The sequence below is a fragment of the Hoplias malabaricus genome, chromosome Y (assembly GCF_029633855.1).
Source record: "Hoplias malabaricus isolate fHopMal1 chromosome Y, fHopMal1.hap1, whole genome shotgun sequence".
NCBI lineage: Eukaryota > Metazoa > Chordata > Actinopteri > Characiformes > Erythrinidae > Hoplias > Hoplias malabaricus.
In genome coordinates, this window is record NC_089820.1 from 56232307 (window position 1) to 56251975 (window position 19669).

Here is a 19669-nt window from a genome sequence, read left to right on the forward strand (position 1 = left end):
TTTATATCTCATGTGTATTTATATTGTTTAGAAAATTACAAACAGTATAAGATTTACAAAAGAAACGTAACAAAAAAAACCCCTGTCCAATCACGAACGAGTGACCGTTGCTCAGCGGCGTTGACCAATGAGAGTACGGAGTGGCTGCGCGGCTTTGAAATGGGTCCCGCCTACAGGGGGTCACATGGTACAATTTCGCGGGAAGGGCTGAGGGAGAGCACAGTAAACAGCAGTAGCTCGGGTGTTCAGTCGGTTCTAATTCGCTTGTTTACTCACCTTTCCGCGGATATGGCTCAGGCTCGCGTTACGGATTATTTTTCTCACAGTAAAAGAGCTTCCGGAGCGCGTAAGGGGCGTAAAGGTATAGCAGCCGAGGGACCAGGACCGGGGGAGAAGAACGCGGGCACGAGGAGAAGGGGAGCCCGGGTAGCCGAATGTCAGATTCCCGCTGGAGTTCCGCAACTGCAAAACGATAGTGTGCAGGAGGAGTTTTTGAGGGTGATCGCCGAGGCTGTGGGCTCAGAGGCCGCTTCTGATCGCCCTGAGCCTCGCAGCGAGAGCGCCGAGGACGTCGGGGAACAGGTACGAGTAAAGTACATCTGTGAATATCCACAGCTGATGTAACTTTGCAACAGGGCGATGGTCTGTCTTAGTCAGGTTAAATATCCCTCCCAAAGCCCCCCTTTAACTGTATTTGGTTCCTTTGTTTACCAGCTGCTCGCGTGTGTGTGTGTGTGTGTGTGTGTGTGTGTGTGTGAGAGTGAGAGACCATTTTTGTTTGTCGGCCTATTTTCCTCTGTTGTGGTTCCTCTGCTTTAATATCTCTACAGTTGTAGAGTCTCCATATTTTAACGTATTGAAAATACAATACTGCTTTTAAACCAATGCAATAACAACAAGGGATTCGCCACTAAACAAAGCCAGAAGTGTTTCTGTGTTCCCAAGTCCTCCAGTTCCCTGGGTCCTAAGTTCCCCAGTTAAGTATGTTTTAAACACTACACATGCGGCAGTGCTGGGACACAGAAAACCCCACCTGACCAGTTCTCCCAATAGTACACGTCTTATTAAACCAATACAGAGCTGAGGAACATCTTTGTCAGGTCCCCGATGCTTGGGCTGTAAAGAGCTGGGAGCAGAGGACCCTGGGAGACGCAGACAGAGCCTGAAAACCTAGGACACTCTTTTGCCACGTTCCCATTATACGCTTTAAATCTGTGAAACATTGGACAAAGCCCCAGCAAAGTCTTGTTTAAACAACCACAGTCAGCTGCCAGTCTATTGTCTGCACCTCGATTGACTTCATATTTTAATGATCTGTTGAAAATGTATTGAAAGTTATACACTTGATATATTTGTTTAATTTGTATTTGAACAACAAATGGTTTGCTTGGTTCCGGGTGGGTGTTAGGTTGTTGCTAAACAGTTGTTGATATTGTTTTCCAGGTGACCCCTCGCACCCCAAAGAGGAGGTCCACGGAGTCCGAGTTTGACCTGAGTGGAGCGGTGTTCCCCTCAGCCGCGGAGCAGCACAGCACGGCCAAAAAACGCTTCAGAGCCTCGGTCAAGGAGCAGAGCACCTACGTCACAACAGCGAACCAACCTCGGACAAGAACGGCCAGGAAGAAGCTCCAGCTCACCACAGTCGAACAGGTTAACGCTCACTTTAAATTACAGACCGCCGTCATGTGAAAATTTGATGCCACTCGTCAAATTAAATGTTTTGTTGATGTTCAGTGTACACTCTCTGTAGAGAACACACTTCTGCCAGGGTTTCACTGTAAATCGGACACCGCGTCCAAACTGCAAATGGGGGAAGAGAGCGACTGTGTGCAAAACCGAATGCTCCCCGTTATAATCAATACATCTCAACATGTCACTTGGACATGCATCTGGTTTATTCACCTATTTTAGACATTGGGAGTTGATTTAATTTCAGACTTCACTGCCAGTCATGATGCCTGTGGTGTAGAAATACCCAATGCACTGCTTAACCATGATGACCGCTCATGGCTCTTGCAGTTAGAAAATGGTGTGAGAGTTTCCTTTGGGGCTATATTTCTGAAATTTCTTGTAGCATGCGTCTTATCTTGAATCTCAGGGTGAAGTCAAGGTCTTAGTTAACTTTCAAGTACTTTAATTTGTTTAAGAAAAAAAAAAGTCAGGACTGTCTGCTGTAGATTGAGTACTTCTGAATCTGGAGTTTGTGTGGCATTAGTACAGTTCCGTTTATAGCTCAGCAACTTGTCTTTTAAGTATCTACTCAAACAAAATGTGGGCTAATTCCACTTCAGATTTAAGCCTCTTGGATTATGTTATGAGTTTTTGTTCTTTGAGTTCATCCTGAGGAAAAGAAACACTAGAAGTGCCATAGAGTCATTGTTTCAAAAGCTGAAAATTCATTGCTTTGACACCAAGCCAAATCTAGCGACATCCTCCAAACACAAAAGCAAATCAAGGCACTCCAGAACAAAAGAAGAGCAGCCTGACTGCCGGCTAGGTGTTAATGTGGGTGTGTAAATGATGTAAACCATCAGGGGGTTCACAGATTGATGATGTGATGTTTGCACACAGGACCCAGACGCTGCCTCTGCCAAAACTGACCCTCCAGCTCCTTCACAATCTGTGGTTAAAGAGTCCAAGCCTGTGGTCAATCCTAGCAAAAATAGCTCCCCTTTAAAACAGGCCGGTGGCCACAGCAGCCCCAAACAAGCCACCAGGAGCAAGGTAGGCTGATACTTGAAGGAACTGCTAAGTTTTACAAACTAATCTCCATCTGCTGCATCTGTGGGGTTGGGGGTTTTAACACAGGCGACATGTTTGATGTTTCTCTTTGTGCTTAAACAAAGAACTGGGGAATTGGACTTCGTAACACCACATAACAGCAGCCAATGGGCAGTGACTGACAACGGTTCTACCCAAAGTATGTTCCCCAGGCCTTATTCCCAGATTTCAGTGCCCATTGGCTTCACTGTTTTAGTCTATGTCTTTTCTCATAGAGAGAATGGTGGCAAAATGGATGCAGCAGGTTCAGGATTATCTTTTAAGCCTATTTCTCCACGCTAGAATAAGCTTGGGGCGTTTTGTCGACCTCACACTTGTCCTTACCCCGGTGTCTTTTTGTATTCTTTCAGAAAACCTTCTCCAGGGAGGACGTGGCAGCACTGAAATCTCGCCTGCAGAAGCTGAAGGGTCTGTCGGAGAGTGTGACCTCACCCTCTCCGGCTCCTGTGTCTGACCTCGCAGAGCTTAAAGCTCGACTCGACAGCGCCAGAGAACTCTCAGCCAAAGTCCAGCAGAGAAAAGCTGAGAGAGTCGCGGAGGAGGAGAAAAAGAGCAAGGAGGAGGAACGGAGCGAAGAAAGTACACAGAGCCAGAACAGAGCTGAGGAAGGGTAAGAGAGGTTCACGTAATGTACTGGATATTTGTGGAACTGCTGGAACCTAAACGCAATTAGGGTTGAGATTATGGTCTAAAAGTGGTGGATGCTGGATGTTTAGCTTGCTTCGGTTCATTTGAATTCATTGTAATCAAGTGGCATCATTGCTCTGATTCCAGAGAGAAGCTTTCTGCTTACCAGCGCTACCACACTCTAGCTCAGGACGTCCCTCCCGGCCTCACGCTGCCCTTCAAGTACAAGGTATTGGCCGAGATGTTCCGCAGCATGGACACCATCGTGGGCATGCTCTTCAACCGCTCAGAGACGGTGACCTTCGCCAAAGTCAAACAAGGCGTCCAGGACATGATGCACAAGTAAGAACAGTAATCTGTGTGTTTTAGAATGTGTTTTTTAAATGTGTGCAAATGGAAAAGCAAATTTAGATTCACTTACTAATTTGAGCCAGAGTTGTTGCGCTGACATTTATGTTCCAGATGCACCACTAACACCGTACACACCGCTGTTAAGAGCACAGTTTTCTTGAAACAGCGTAAAACAAACATCTCTTTAACCAGAGCCTTGGAAAGCTGTGCTTCCACTGAGGGGGGAAAAATAACAATTACACAATTTCCCTTCTAACTTCCAGGCGTTTTGAGGAGACTCATGTAGGACAGATTAAGGCCGTTTACCCCTCTGCCTACACCTTCCGCCAGGAGAAAAACATCCCGAACTTTAGTGCCACAGCAAAGAAATCTGCCTACCAGCTCACCGTGGAGCCAGTCGTCGCAGACGGTAACTGACCTCAGAGAAATGTGATTAACTGGGTTTAAAAAAAACAAAAACAAAGCAGGCCTGAGTTCTTTTACTCATCACGACTTTTCTGTTTTTCCTTAGAAACAAACGGAGCTCGACCCGTCCTGTCTGCCACTCGTCTGCTGGAGCGAAGACGCATTTTCCACCAAAGTCTAGTGGAAATTGTAAAGGGACACCATAAGGTAGGCGCTGTTTTTACAGAAGAGTGATGTTTGTGATTTAAATATAACAGTGCCACTTCATATTATTGTATAACGCTATGGTATTACGGCATATTGTTGTTGTCGCTCTTTAGTTTCTGCATCATTTGAAGGCAGCAGCTGCCCCCCTCATGTGAAAAGGTCATGATGAATGGACCAATAGAAATGCTCTAAAATTACTTGGAATAAAGTCTTCTTACATTCACTTCCATTGAAAGTTTAAAAGGTTTTTTAACATTTATCTGTAAAGTTAAATTTTGGGAGATGTATGTTTTTAATTGGGGGCGGCACGGTGGTGCAGCAGGTAGGTGTCGCAGTCATACAGCTCCAGGGACCTGGAGGTTGTGGGTTCGATTCCCGCTCCGGGTGACTGTCTGTGAGGAGTGTGGTGTGTTCTCTCTGTGTCTGCGTGGGTTTCCTCCGGGTGACTGTCTGTGAGGAGTGTGGTGTGTTCTCTCTGTGTCTGCGTGGGTTTCCTCCGGGTGACTGTGTGTGTGGTGTGTTCTCCCTGTGTCTGCGTGGGTTTCCTCCGGGTGACTGTCTGTGAGGAGTGTGGTGTGTTCTCTCTGTGTCTGCGTGGGTTTCCTCCGGGTGCTCTGGTTTCCTCCCAAATCTCTACTCAGGCTTAAGGCAGGACTGTGGAGATTTTTAGTTTTTTCCTTCAATTACAATAACACAAGGAAGAGAACTGCCTTTTACAAACCTGAACATCTCTGACATCTGAACATATGACATCTTTGCCCTGACCTGCAGGTTTTCCTAGCCTCTCTGACCCCCACTGTGGTCATCCCAGGTGATAAGCTTACCCGCTGGCACCCCAGATTCAGAGTGGACGAAGTTCCCAACATCCAGGCCAGCGACTTACCTCAGCCTCCGCAAACAGAGAAACTTACCACGGCTCAAGAAGTTCTGGACAAAGCTCGCGCACTCATGACCCCTAAGGTAAACTTAAATTACCACCAGAGACTTTAGGAAATGGCTACAGATAGCTACATGTGAGAAGCATAAATTGGGATTTACTCATGTTTTAAACTCAATGTCTTGCAGATGGAGAAGGCTTTGGCGAATATGGCTTTGAAAACAGCAGAGGCAGCATGTGCAAAAGAGCCGGAACCCCCAACCAAACCTGACCTGACCGCTACACCCACTCCTACACAAACCCCCAGCGCCCTCAAAGGAGTGTCACAGTCGCTGCTGGAGAGGGTATGTGTTTTAACCAGTTCTGAGGTTTAAGCACTGTTGGGTCAGACCGTCCTCAGGACACAGCTCACTGAGGAATGCAGTGTTGCATCAGCCTCGACCTTGATATGACTTAATAATGTAAAGCCATTTATGTGTTGTATAAAGCTACAGTTTTTAAAATGTTATCGCTGCTCTTCTCTCCACAGATTCGTGCTAAAGAGGCTCAGAAGTTGCAGGCGGCGATGACGAGGAACCCCGAGCAGGAAGAGCGCCTGGTGATGATGGGACGGCTGCCGGAGTTGTCCCGCATCCTCAGGAACGTGTTTGTGGCTGAAAAGAAGCCGGCATTGATCATGGAGATCGCCTGCAATCGCATGATCGCCAGTTATCGCTCCGCTCTCAGCTCAGGTGAGTTATTCCCAGAAACAATCCATATACACTGTATATGCCTGTGTCTGCGTGGGTTTCCTCCGGGTGACTGTCTGTGAGGAGTGTGGTGTGTTCTCCCTGTGTCTGCGTGGGTTTCCTCCGGGTGACTGTCTGTGAGGAGTGTGGTGTGTTCTCCCTGTGTCTGCGTGGGTTTCCTCCCACAGTCCAAATACACATGTTGCTAGTGGATTGGCGACTCAAAAGTGTCCGTAGTTGTGTGTGTGTCTGTGTTGCCCTGTTAATGACTGCCGCCCCCTCCAGGGTGTATTCCCGTCTTGCATAAATATATAAATTAATATATATATTAATATATTAACTTTCATCTGCAGATGTTTGAATTTATTCTACTGTATTATTCATGAACTAACAGTCGTCATCCCGGTTTTTAGGAGAAATGGAGAAACATCTGCGTTTGCTGGTGGAGCTGGTGCCCGATTGGCTCACGATTCACCCAATCAGAAAAGACTTCTACCTGAAGCTGAACAAGAGCGCCAACATGAACCTGGTCCTGGAGAAGCTGAGTCAGAAGATTAAAGAGGAGGAACGACACTGAGGGAGGCCTATGGACAGTAGCAGTATTTGTGCTGAAATTGTGCAATAGTTTTGGAGAATAACTCCAGTTTTTTTTTATCCTGGGACTGGCCACAGTGTGGCGTCACTCTCTCTGCAAACACTGGCCTTCTGGCTTTAAGAGGGAGATGTTTTAAGACCAAATGTGAAAGCTTGAATTTACTTTTTCTTTACGTTTTTAACGAATGAAGCAGATTTTTTCCACTTTGAACATAATGCATTATTTTGTGGTTGTAACTTTAAAGTGGGTTTGATATTTTTCTTTTTAAAAAGGATTTTTTGAAGTGATGTGTGTTATTACTGTTCTGAGCCTTGAAGACCTCCGAAATGACAGCTGCAGGTCATTGGAAGGGTCTCGGTGCCTACATTCGTAATAAACACGCTATTTGTTCATTTTCCAGAAGATGCTTAATGAATATTTTACAGCTGCTTTTTGGGTGGGACCACTTTAGACAGTTGGAAAAACCCAAGCGTGTATCATCAACAAACTAAAGGCACATTTAATGTTTTCACACATTATTACTACATCGTTTTGTCTGCTCCAGGCCTTAACTACACCATTACGTATTAGAGAAGCAAAATAATGAGAAATCGATTGGCAGGGATCTTTAAACAGGTAGTTGCTGATGTGTTTGATGATTCAAACTTATACTTGACCCGCAACTAATAAATTTTACACTGTATCCAGGTAGATTTGGTGTGTTTCTATTTTATTTAAATGTGTGTTTTAGAATCAACAGGCTTTCACTTGGTATCTACTACAGCGACTGTAATTTAAGGCACAATACCTCAATACCACAATATTTATTCCCATAAAACAGCTGTTATATTTTCAACATAATTACATTCATTAGAAATAACTCACTTTCATGAAATGCCTTTTTTTTGAGGTCACCAAACAACCACAGACATGGGTGGTCTTATGTTTAGTGTGTTACAAATGCTGGTTAGTGGATCAGACACAGCAGTGCTGCTGGAGTGAGAACAGTCCACCAAACAACATAGGCAACAGTGTCCACTGATGAAGGACTAGAGGACAACCAACACACTTTACATCTATAAAGGTAGCTAGTAGCACTACTGTCTGACCCACTCGTACCAGCACTACACACCAGAATCATGTCAGTATCACTGCAATGATCCACTATCCAAATAGAACAGGGTGAAAGGGGGCTAATGACAGATGTACAGAGTACAAGCTATAATTACAGAACTACAACGTGAACCTGAATGTTCGTGTAGTGGAGCTGAGAGAATAGTCAATGAATGTTGAAAAAAGGAGGTAATTTTAATGTTATGGCTGATTGGTGTACATCTTTTATCATGCTTTTCCCCAATAAAGGGACAGGTAAACTAGGTATACAGGCATAAAGTGTTCGATCCCAAATCTGGGACATTGAGCAAAACATAAAACAACATTCCAGCAGAACAACAAAACAGTCTAGGTGCTAAAGTGACCTGCCTGCAGTCCAGACCGGTCACCCACTGAAAACATCTGCACATAATGAAATGAAAACAACCGTAAACCATTGAGCAGCTGAAATCCAATATTCGCAAAGTCAGGAAAAACACCACAGTTTCAGAACTACAGCAATTAGTCTCCTCAGTTCCCAAACGCTAACAGGGAGTTGGTAAAAGTGATATAAACACCATTGTCCCACTGTGTTGCTGGCGTTACATTCACAATGGATATATTTTTCCAATACATTTTTTACTATTTGAGCTTAAATACTGGATTTCTATAACTTTAACTTGCTCCTGATGACATTCTCTTATCAACTTCTTGCACAGCAACACAACATTTTGGAGATGAGGTTATAAGATATGGACATACTTCTGCCCAATAAGACATGCTGACATATTGGAAATACAAAGTTCTTCTTCAAGCATTTTCAGAACGGAATTAGCTCATTGATAACTACCTAAAATTAACCCATCATTCTTTGCTGTAAACACAGTGTTATGATGTAAAACAGGATGGACCGATGCTGGCGTGAACGTCTGCTCAGGATTGGACCAGAGAGAACACAGAGTATGGCTTCAGTCTTTCTGCTCCGTTGAGTTCCTTTATTTCGACCACCACCAAACAGCCCAAAACTTCCGCCTGCTGTTTCTTCATCAGCTCACACGCTGCCCACAGCGTTCCTGGTAAACAACAAGGTAAAGGACATGGAATTAAAACAGGAGCGTGCATTACCCAGCCGTTTGGTTTGTGTGTTTTTAACTTTTGTCCCGAACACGTGTAAAAACAGACGTGAAAAAGTCACTTAAAGTCATAAATTCACAAACAAGTACTTTGTATGGAACAATTGTTTTTGAGAGAAAACTCTAATGAGGTTAAACTTTAAATTCTGGTCTGTTTCTGAGACTAAAATATTGAGATAATTGCTGCATCATTATTTAGTTAATTGAGTTCTTAATAAGTATGTTCATTCATTCATTCATTCGTTCATTATCTGTAACTCTTATCCAGTTCAGGGTCGCGGTGGGTCCAGAGCCTCACACACTAACACACACATTCACTCACACACTCACACTTACGGACACTTTTGAGTTGCCAATCCACCTGTGTGTTTTTTTTGGACTGTGGGAGGAAACCGGAGCACCCGGAGGAAACCCACGCAGACACAGGGAGAACACACCACACTCCTCACAGACAGTCACCCGGAGGAAACCCACGCAGACACAGGGAGAACACACCACACTCCTCACAGACAGTCACCCGGAGGAAACCCACGCAGACACAGAGAGAACACACCACACTCCTCACAGACAGTCACCCGGAGGAAACCCACGCAGACACAGAGAGAACGCACCACACTCCTCACAGACAGTCACCCGGAGGAAACCCACGCAGACACAGGGAGAACACACCACACTCCTCACAGACAGTCACCCGGAGAAAACCCACGCAGACACAGGGAGAACACACCACACTCCTCACAGACAGTCACCCGGAGGAAACCCACGCAGACACAGGGAGAACACACCACACTCCTCACAGACAGTCACCCAGAGCGGGAATCGAACCCACAACCTCCAGGCCCTTGGAGCTTATTTTTAACCAGTTAACCATATTATTTTTTAAAACCAGTTACTTATAGCATGGAGGTGAAATGGTTTAATTTGAATGAAGGTCAATGTGTTTGATGACTTCATCTGAGACCCAGTATCTGTTATAAACTGAGACTTAAGTATCATTAGTGATATATTGGCTCTACCATGGTATGTTCATGCATTGAACAATTTACATTTCTAACAGAAAAGAATATATTTTACATCTACATACATTTAAATGGAAAGTTTACATGATTCATTGGAATGGCATAGTCTTAAAATGTTCAAATTACTGCAACCTGCCAAAAGGCAAGCCATTTGCATATATGGAAACCCCCAGCTGATAAATGATCTGTTACTAAGCCTAAAAGTGCACCTGTATGTTGGGTGGTTCTAGTTAAATGGCCAGTGAGGTACATGTTTCTAATAAATACACTTAGCTTTGTTGTAATGTGGTGAAAAACTGAAGTATGTTATAAAGGAGACATTCACCCCCAGTGGCCAGAAGGTCATCAATGAGGACAATCTTCTGTCCTGGGCCAACAGCGTCCTCCTGAATCTCTGCTTCAGCCTGAGACACACAGACACAATGAAAGATGAACTTCATAATGGTATTCCTTATGGAAAACTGGAAAGCTAAAATACACGACACATAAATGTACACTTTATTTATTTGTATTTTCAAAACAAATACGTTTTTTCTTGCTAGGTATAGTTTCATATGAACTATTCTCAGACACACACTTATTTAAAAGCAACTCATGATGTTACAGTCGACTCAGGAAAAGCATAAACTAGAATGATTCCACACAAATCAGTAGCAGCAGGCATTACCTTCCCGTACTCCAGACTGTACGCTACGGACACAGTGGGTCCAGGGAGCTTCCCCTTCTTTCGGACCAGAACAAAACCTACTCCCAACCTCTGAGCCAAAAGAGGCCCAAAAAGAAACCCCCTGGCATCCAAACCTGGAGCACAACAACAATAACAATATTATTCATAAGTCAATAGATACATTTATTAATAATATTAAAACATATCTGTTTATTATTAGTATTAAATTATGTAGACTCCACAAGATGAAAGTAAAAAAGTATCTACTCTCTTCTGATTTGAGGATTACATGGACTTCTTCATTATTCCAATAAAGTTATTCCTGAAATAGTATACAATAATACAAATGTTATGGAGTAGGTTTTAAAAAACAAGTACAAACGGTCACTGATGGAACACATCACTTTTATGAAACACCAAATACATGTGTAGCTCTGCTGCCCTCTTGTGGAGAATATTAATCCTGCTAAACGTGGGTGAGTGCTTTTTCACTGCATGGTACCCACTTGACTCAGCTCGGCTCGGCTGTACACTTTTTTTGGGTCCTGGTCCCTGGTAGCTTTTCCCTTTGCACAGCTACAATCATGACCCCCCCCCCCCGCCACAAACCAGTGTCTCTAAAAGGAACAGCGGGTTTGGGAAATCACAACAACATCAGTTTTAACATGAAAGAAAAATCGGTTAGGACTTGGAGGTTTAGCTCCTAGGGCTCCCCCTAGTTTAATTCAGTTGTACAGCACTGTACTGAAATCAAAAGGTGAGAGGGGGTGATATCCTACCCTCCTCCAAAAGTTACATAGTGCAGATTCTGCAGAGCTGTGCCCAGAATAGCAACGACAGAGGCTCTATTCTCTCTAGGTCACAGGTCAATGAAGCATCACAGTGATTCTAAAGCTGTACTTTCAAGAAAAAAATATTACGTAGTGTTCCTTTAAGTGCTGCTAACTGATGTATTCATGTGTTGTCGTTGTTATTTGGGACTGAACACTTCCTTGTTGCAGCGTTATTCAGCTTTTAGGAGTCGGATAAAAACAAATATGATCCTGCTGTTGCTTGGAGATTTTACAAATTTTATTTTACATAATTTACATATTAGAAAAGTAGATAGAAGAGTTGAGTAGATTCCATGCAATGGGAAAAAAAGCCAATACAAACAAGTTCCAAGAAGTGCTTCACACCTTAATGGACTCAAACAAACTCATATCGGCAGAAAAGTCAATAAATAAAGGCAAAGTCTGGGGTGGAGCCGGAGGTCAGTCTTACCCACTACAAGCTCCACCTGAGGGTAATTTTGCCGGACGTGTTCCTCAAACAGGTCAATAGCCGCAGTCAGAGCTTTGGGTTCCTTCAGAATGGGGCAGACATCCCTGCAGGACCAAAAATAAAACAGCAGTGCAGTTCTCATATCATCATTAAATGGAATTCTAAGGTTTCTCCAAACAGCAGTGTGCACTCACGATGTTAAATCACTGAGAGTGTTGACATGAAATGCGTCATTTTAGAGAAAAACAAACATACCACATCCTGTAAGTGCTGAGGATAGGAACCAGACGTCTGAAAACTGTTGGCTCTAAAAGCTAACAGAACGTTAAAGACTCCCTCAAGTGTAAATCAACTGTTTAACCTTGTGAACACGGCAGAGTGGTTTTGATTTAGAATAATAATCATTAGTGAAATACTGGTTAACTGTCCGTCGTTACACACGTGTTGCAATATACACTGGTTCACAATCATTTACAAAACAATGCTTGGTCAATCACCACCTACTCTTACAAAATCTGTTACGTACAACACCAGGTCCTCTACTACCATCCTGCTGAAAATCCCCAGAACAAACACCACTTTCAGCTCCTCTGCTGCTGCTAAAGACTGGAATATGCTTCAGAAGACTTTAAAATTGGAGTTTTTTTATTCCCATTTTAAAATTTAAGAACTGCATTAGAAATATTTTTATTGATACATGTTTTTTTTTCCCTGTTGTTATTTATTGAAGTACTTCATTTCCCTCAAGCAGCTTCTGCTAATTTCCAGGCTGTTATTGTAAATAATATGTTCTTAATGACTTGCCTGGTTAAAGTTTACATTTTTTTTAACTGTACAAACCCATTTCAAAAACGCAGATTCAAACTGCCAGGATTTCTTATGTCACAAATCGAAGGAACCAATTGCAACAACTTGTGGGGGTGGGGCTTCTGAACCCAATGGCGAGTGGCAGAGGGTGGGTGAAAAGATATAAAAACGTGTATTATTCAAGCTAATCCACTTCTAAGACTTTAGAGGGCCCCCCACCACCTTGGAATGGACTCTTTTGATGAAATGACAATTTTGATGAAAACTGTTGAGTTTTTAAGAGTTTAATCGAAGACTAGAGTGTGAATTATATATGTTTTAAAGTGTGGATATCTGATGTATTATTTTGTATAATTTCGAGGAGGTTTTAAGGAATTTGAAGCATATTTTAAACACAATTCATGGCGGGGAGGTTCATACTGGGGGTTGTGAGACAAAACAGGCCCCAAAATCATTTTCCACCATTTCCACACCGTCGACATTACACACAAATAAAAAACGGACGTGAAAAGTCGTGGATGATAAGAAAATGCTACTGTAGTCCACATGAGACACAGGGGGTCTTCCTGTATTGGATGAATCTGAGAACAGTTACTTAGCTGCAAACCTCTACTTAATTCTCACACGTTTCTTTAAGCGCCGTTGACAGAAATGTGAAAAATCCGCACTTACCTGAATAATATTCCTTTGGATGGAAAATCGTGGAATTGCCTTATGTTTTGGACAACGAGGTCCAGCTTCTCTGAACTTGAGCTGCCAGCCATGAGAACAGTGTGGACACTGAACCGAGCCCTGTCCCAAACCGCCACTTACTCCCTTCACAGTGCACTATGTGAGTTACGGTCGTTACTACTTTTCTATTATATGTGTTTGTCCGGCTCTGAACAGAACGAGGCGGTTATAGATTTAAAATGCAGTTAATCCCAACCGTCGCAGTCTTGGGCACAATATAACCCGATTGGGTGCAAAAACCCAATTAAAACCCCACGTAGTGCACTAAACAGGGACTATGGACGCAATTTGAGATTCATCCTAGTAAACCAGAATTTCAAAATAAAAGTCCATCCATTACATTTATTGATTAAAACGCCCCTCCAGTGAAAAAAAAATCCCTGTGCTTGTGTTTATTTGTTATGTGCGAAATAACAGTCAACATCAAGCTGAATTACTCAAAAAACAGACAAGCGTTTTATTATTTTATTGTCAAGTGAGAAAAATAAACGGAAATAAAAAGCAACAATGGGCTGCAATTACTCAATTTTTCAATTTAAAAATTAAAAAAGGTACATGATTAAAACATGATTAAATACATCAACACCCTGAGTGCAGTCAGTGCAGTTTTTTTATCATTCACAAATGTACAACAGATCAGATCCAGTCTGAGTGGAGATCAGATGATCAGAGTCAGAGTTTGATGATCAGAATTCTGTGTATTAAAAGTCCTCAGTGAGGCCAGTCACACTTCCACGGCTGAGAAGGTGGAGGTTTGATACATTTTCCCAGTAGTTCACACCCTGGAGGAGACCAATTCTGCCACAAAATAAATAAATAAATAAATGGACATTTACAGAAATATAATAAAAATAGCAAAAATAGTAAAAATAACAAAGCAGTTACTGGCTATGTAGCACTGGATATGGGAGTGTTCTCCCGCCAATTTATTCCCTCTACACGACACAAACATCAGTGTTTTTTCGGCTTTTCCTGCCATTGTAACCTGATTATGGTCTAAATAATTTATTATAACTTCATTATTGATGTGGTAACTTCATTTTATTGTTGACGATCTTTGTCATTGTCGTGTCACACAAAAGAAATCGACTGGATTATTTTGGTTTACAGATTCACATTTATAATAATGCTATGCTAATCCTGAGCTGTGGCGTAGGATCTGCACATTAGAAGCAATTTAAACAATTATCTGTGACACAATGGGCTTATGTTTCATTTTAAATGATATTTTATAGCAATGTAAAGTTGTGTGGTTGTGTCTGATAAAGTGAGACAGACTTCATGTGAGTCATGGAGGTCAATTCTGGGTTATAACAGTGTAGGAGCATGCACTGTTCTGGAAAAGTCAACTGTTACACGTCATTTTACATCTCGGCAGAGACTAAAGTCGATGTTTTTGCTGACTCAGAGTGATAGCGTGTACAGGACTGATAAAGGGTGGTCTAACAGTTACTTGTCCTCAAGAGCGCCCCCTATTGCCAAAGATTTATAACGAATTTAGCGGCTAGCGGCTAACATTTACATTTTTGGGGTATGTTTATAAAATATTGCTAACTCAAACAATTAAAATCAATAAAAAAAATTTAAATTTTTTAAACATTTTTAAAAATAGTATAATTTTATTCCTTTGAGTGATGTTTTAGAGCTTCACACCATACATTTGTTAAAGAAGCTGTAACAGAGAATTACACACTGGGCTTTATTACAAATGTCTATAATGTGGTTGTGATAAATAATCTGTGAAAGCCCACCATGTTACACCAATAAGAGTCAAGACCTTGGACAAGACTCCTAATGCTACAACACGATACACTTATGACTACATTCACACAGTAACAAACAAACCAGAATAAGACCCAACAACATTCACACCCTGCTCCCTAAATTAATGCACTATCCAGGGAATAGAGATTGGGACACAGCTGATGATTCATAAATGTAAATAATAAATGAATAAATGGATGATGTAATGTTAAAATAGTCAATAAACCATGTCTTAAAATCTGTACACAGGCAGTTTTTATAAACGCATTAAACCACCTTCTCTACCGGCTGGGTAGTTGGTTCAGAACCACATTCACATCGGCCTCTTGGTGGCGCTGTGGCCCCACTGTTCCATGTGAAACTCCACTGCACCTAATGCACTACACACTGCCCAAACCACAACAAAGAGATCACCTTCCTCCTCTGAATAACAACTACTGCATCCTCTCCATTCCAAGTCAAATATGTAGGATTTAGATAAAAGAAATAAGAAGCGTAAGGGGGTGAAAAGTGTACAGTACAAAGAGCTGTGAAGAATTCATTTCTGATTATCCAGCAGCCCTGCGCTCGCCGTGTGACAGAGCAAATAAAGGCTGGGAAAGACATGGGGCTGAGGACAGTGTGGGTAAACAGAATAATATCGCTCTACGTGTGTGTCGTCTGCACCTCTGCGTTCCTAATTAAGTGGCTGAAACTGAACAACTGTATAAGGGTTAATCTCTAAAATATTGTTGGTCATATTTTCATTTATTTGAAAAGAGAAGCAGCCTCTGTTCTTTGAGGTTAGTGTGGGGCCAATTCATTATTTACACAGCTGTTGGTGGGTTTTAAATTGAATAAACATTGATAAACACAAATGTAAGTACTGTGCTGAAAGAATGGTTTGAAATAAAGGGAACGGAAGCTATTTAATATCTATATTAATATTGATATGGGGCTAAAGTTCTTAAAGTACAGAGGTTTTTTACCATCACTGCCAGGTCACACATGTTCAGCTGAGGCTCGCCAGGCACCAGCGTCTTCTTGTGCTCCTCCACAATCGGCGAAATACGGCTCAGAACAGACAGGTATTCTTCAGACTGGACACTGAGAGAGAGAGAGAGAGAGAGAAGGGAGGGGGGTTGGAAGAGTGGTGAAGAGAAGGAAAAAAAAAAAGACATGTACTTGAAGCAGCATGAACAAAACCAATCATACGCACACCGAAGCAGGGCAATCGCATCCGGCCATCAATTCAGCCATGTTCACATATACACAAAGAGCCTGGCTCTTCAGCGGAGTCAAGGACACTCGAGCCACTGCTTCCACCTCCCACACACACACACACACACACACACCGCACAGTGAATGGTTATATACTTCAGATGAACAATCCTCAGGCACAGCAGAAGTGTGGAGGGTCATTGTGCGTTAGGAGACTAGCGCGATGTTTGATGACACTGGTTTTCTTTAATCCCAAGCTACTTTTATATAATTGTTTTTTAAGGGCAACAAAGTGTTAATAAAAGACAGAGGCAGAGCCAAACAGAAGCCGAACTTTCTCGTCTGATAGGGCTTCAGGAGCTGCACTGAAGGCCTTACACCTGAGATTCATCACCAATAAAATTAGATACTGAAACAAGCAAGGGTTAGGTTTATGTGGTAGTTAGTGGTAGAATGGGACTTTTCGGATGTTTGGCATGCATGAGAATGTCCAACACACACACACACACACACACACACACACACACACACTGAACGATGGCTATAAGAAATGGACTGACCCTGTTTTTCTCTTCCATTCTGTTTGCGGTAGATAGGCTGCAACAACCCTGGGCTACACACACACACATACACACACAGACCCCCATGGGTCTCAGAGGAGCACTGTCCTCTATAGGATCTGTGGGGTTAATGGGATCCTCAGAGCATGCGAGTGCACCCACACACAGTAGACAAATATCACCACAGCAATTACGCCCTTAATACACTGGCAGGTAGCACCTGTGTCAGCTCCCTCCGGCCCCCACCCTTCATAAAAATCCTTCCATCCCCCCACCTCCGCAAATGTCCCTCTGGCCCCCACCTGTCCCAAACGTCCTTCCTCTCACCAGCCACCTCCCCATACGTCCCTCCAGCCTCCCCTTTCCCAAACGTCCTCACAGCCTTCACTTTCCAAACCACCCCCTCGTCTCAAAAAAAAAACCTCCTTCTGGCGCTTCATCGCCTTCATCCCTTTAACCCCACCCTCCCAACCTACATCCCGCTGTCCCCCACCTCAGAAAATGTCCCTCTACCTGATTGGCCCCCGGGGAGTGTGTGTGTGTGTGCTCAAGTGTGTGTGTGCGCAGAGTGAAGGGTCAATTAGTGCAATAACCCCAAGCTCCGTCCCATTTACACCTTCCCTCCCTTCACTCCTCCTTCTCCCCGGGGGGATTGAGAGGCTTCCGCCACACAATAACACCTGCTCCTTTCCATCCTCTCACTCCTTTATTACCCTTCGAGCTCTCTCCCTCTATCACTCCTCTTCTTTCTGCCATCCTACCACTGATCTATCATTCCACAACTTCTCTACCCTTGCTCCGCCACCTCTCTCTCACTCTCTCCCAAAGGTTTTAGCACTAATGTATCATTCTTCTTTCATCAGTTTATCATTAAGCCATCACTCATCCATCGCTCCTCTATCTTTCCTCTTATTCTTCCTACACTCCTTTCTCTCATTCATTGTCTGTAAGTGCTTACCCGGAGCCTACCCGGATTCACTGGGCGCAAGGCAGGAACACACCCTGGAGGGGGCGCCAGTACTTCACAGGGCGACACACACTCACACATTCACTCACACCTACGGACACGTGTGTTTTTGGACTGTGGGAAGAAACCGGAGCACCCGGAGGAAACCCACGCAGACACAGGGAGAACACACCACACTCCTCACAGACAGTCACCCGGAGGAAACCCACGCAGACACAGGGAGAACACACCACACTCCTCACAGACAGTCACCCAGAGGAAACCCACGCAGACACAGGGAGAACACACCACACTCCTCACAGACAGTCACCCCGGAGGAAACCCACGCAGACACAGGGAGAACACACCACACTCCTCACAGTCAGTCACCCGGAAGAAACCCACGCAGACACAGAGAGAACACACCACACTCCTCACAGACAGTCACCCGGAGGAAACCCACGCAGACACAGGGAGAACACACCACACTCCTCACAGACAGTCACCCGGAAGAAACCCACGCAGACACAGAGAGAACACACCACACTCCTCACAGTCACCCCGGAGGAAACCCACGCAGACACAGGGAGAACACACCACACTCCTCACAGAGAGTCACCCGGAGCGAGACTCGAACCCACAACCTCCAGGACCGCGGAGCTGTGTGACTGCGACACCTACCTGCTCCACCATTTTGCCGCCCCCTCCTTTCTCTCCACTTTCAGTATTAATAATCTATCACTAATCCATCCTTCCTTTATCTCTCCTCTAACACCAATGTGTCTCTCCTTTATCGTTCATCTACCATTTTTTTATCACTGTCCAGGTGGATAATGCAAAAACTCTTTACAAAGGTTCGGAGTGTTAAAAGTTCCTGAGGGAGCGGGGCACTTTGTTTAATCACCTCTGTTTGAACTTAGGCCTGTGATAACAATCTGGAGTCTGACAGAGACAAACAGGACATGAAACAGAGCCAAAAGCAGCGTCCCCTCGTCGCGTCATCACGTCCCGAGAGCAAGCGTTTGATCCACTCGTACGTGAGAAAGACGGAGGGATGTGATCAGGCACGGAGGCACGTTGGCTTTGGTGTACAGTAGGTGTCAGATGGTGTGACAAAAGGCCTGGTGTCTACATCTCCTGCAATGCGTGGAACCTCTGGACCCTAAAGTCCTGAATCAATAATTAACGCTAGCATGTTTATTTATGCCGAGGGTCCGGACGAACAATGAAAAATCCTCAGTCAGCACGGTTCGTTAGCATCACTCCTAGCGCACAGATTCCCCACTGCAAGCGCAGAGGCATAAATTATAATAACACTGCATGCAAATGGAGGGCTTTGATTTATAATGCATGGCACCCAGGGGGCAGGGGTATTGCTCAGGTGTCACCAAACTGTTTAGCGATTCACAACCCCAGCACTCGCACACATGCACTGTACCTCCGAACACTCCAGTGTGCAAGAGGTACGCAATAAAAACAAGCACCCCCTGTATCAGCACTCTCACGAGCAAGTGCAACCGTGCGGATAAATAAAAGTAGTCAACTCACACGTACACAAGACTGGGCAGAAGATGAGGGAATTGAGCTGAAGAGACAATCAAATACCTCTGCCCTTTCTCTCCCCTCTCTCCTCTGGAAATTGAGCAATTCAGGGAGGACTATTGATCGGAGGCTGAAATGTTTGTCGGCAGCAGATGAGGCTCAGGCCGCCGGCTACATTAGCCGCAGGGCTTAAGTGCTCGCTGCGGGGTGGCAGGGCCACGGGGTGGGGTGTGGCAGGAGGGGGGGGGTGATTAAGGCAGCTGGGACCGGGCCTGAGTCCAGGGGTCATTTGTTTGGTCTCTTTTCGGTCAGTCACCTTGGTAATCCCACACCAGGGCAGCACTAGCCCCCTCTCATCCATCATCCAAATGTTGTCCAAGTATGTGTCCTCTAT

The 19669-nt window shown here is 44.0% G+C and overlaps 3 protein-coding genes across 4 annotated transcripts in view; 1 reads left to right on the top strand and 2 right to left on the bottom strand.

Annotated features, from left to right (window-relative positions):
* The first annotated feature begins 197 nt into the window (after window positions 1-197).
* Window positions 198-7253, top strand: LOC136678973 (DNA replication factor Cdt1-like). Its single transcript, XM_066657195.1, has 11 exons — window positions 198-582; window positions 1444-1650; window positions 2572-2724; window positions 3132-3391; window positions 3556-3750; window positions 4023-4168; window positions 4271-4371; window positions 5143-5331; window positions 5437-5592; window positions 5778-5979; window positions 6390-7253. Exons 1-11 carry the CDS (start codon window positions 289-291, stop codon window positions 6551-6553), a joined length of 2067 nt encoding a protein of 688 aa, XP_066513292.1. The 5' UTR covers window positions 198-288; the 3' UTR covers window positions 6554-7253.
* A 134-nt stretch (window positions 7254-7387) lies between these two features.
* On the bottom strand, window positions 7388-13511 carry LOC136678849 (adenine phosphoribosyltransferase-like). The gene is made up of 5 exons (XM_066657010.1): window positions 13204-13511; window positions 11725-11828; window positions 10462-10595; window positions 10120-10198; window positions 7388-8715 (listed from the first exon to the last, which is right to left on the bottom strand). The coding sequence occupies exons 1-5, from the start codon at window positions 13293-13295 to the stop codon at window positions 8576-8578; spliced, it is 549 nt and encodes a 182-aa protein (XP_066513107.1). The 5' UTR covers window positions 13296-13511; the 3' UTR covers window positions 7388-8575.
* A 212-nt stretch (window positions 13512-13723) lies between these two features.
* Window positions 13724-19669, bottom strand: part of LOC136679021 (N-acetylgalactosamine-6-sulfatase-like) — a 38009-nt gene continuing 32063 nt past the window's right edge. For both annotated transcript variants that reach the window (XM_066657277.1, XM_066657278.1), the window contains 2 exons: window positions 15996-16113; window positions 13724-14061 (listed from right to left, as the gene is read on the bottom strand). In XM_066657277.1, the coding sequence (XP_066513374.1) occupies window positions 13975-14061; window positions 15996-16113 (205 nt within the window). In that variant the 3' untranslated portion in view covers window positions 13724-13974. The remainder of the gene's footprint in view (window positions 14062-15995; window positions 16114-19669) is intronic.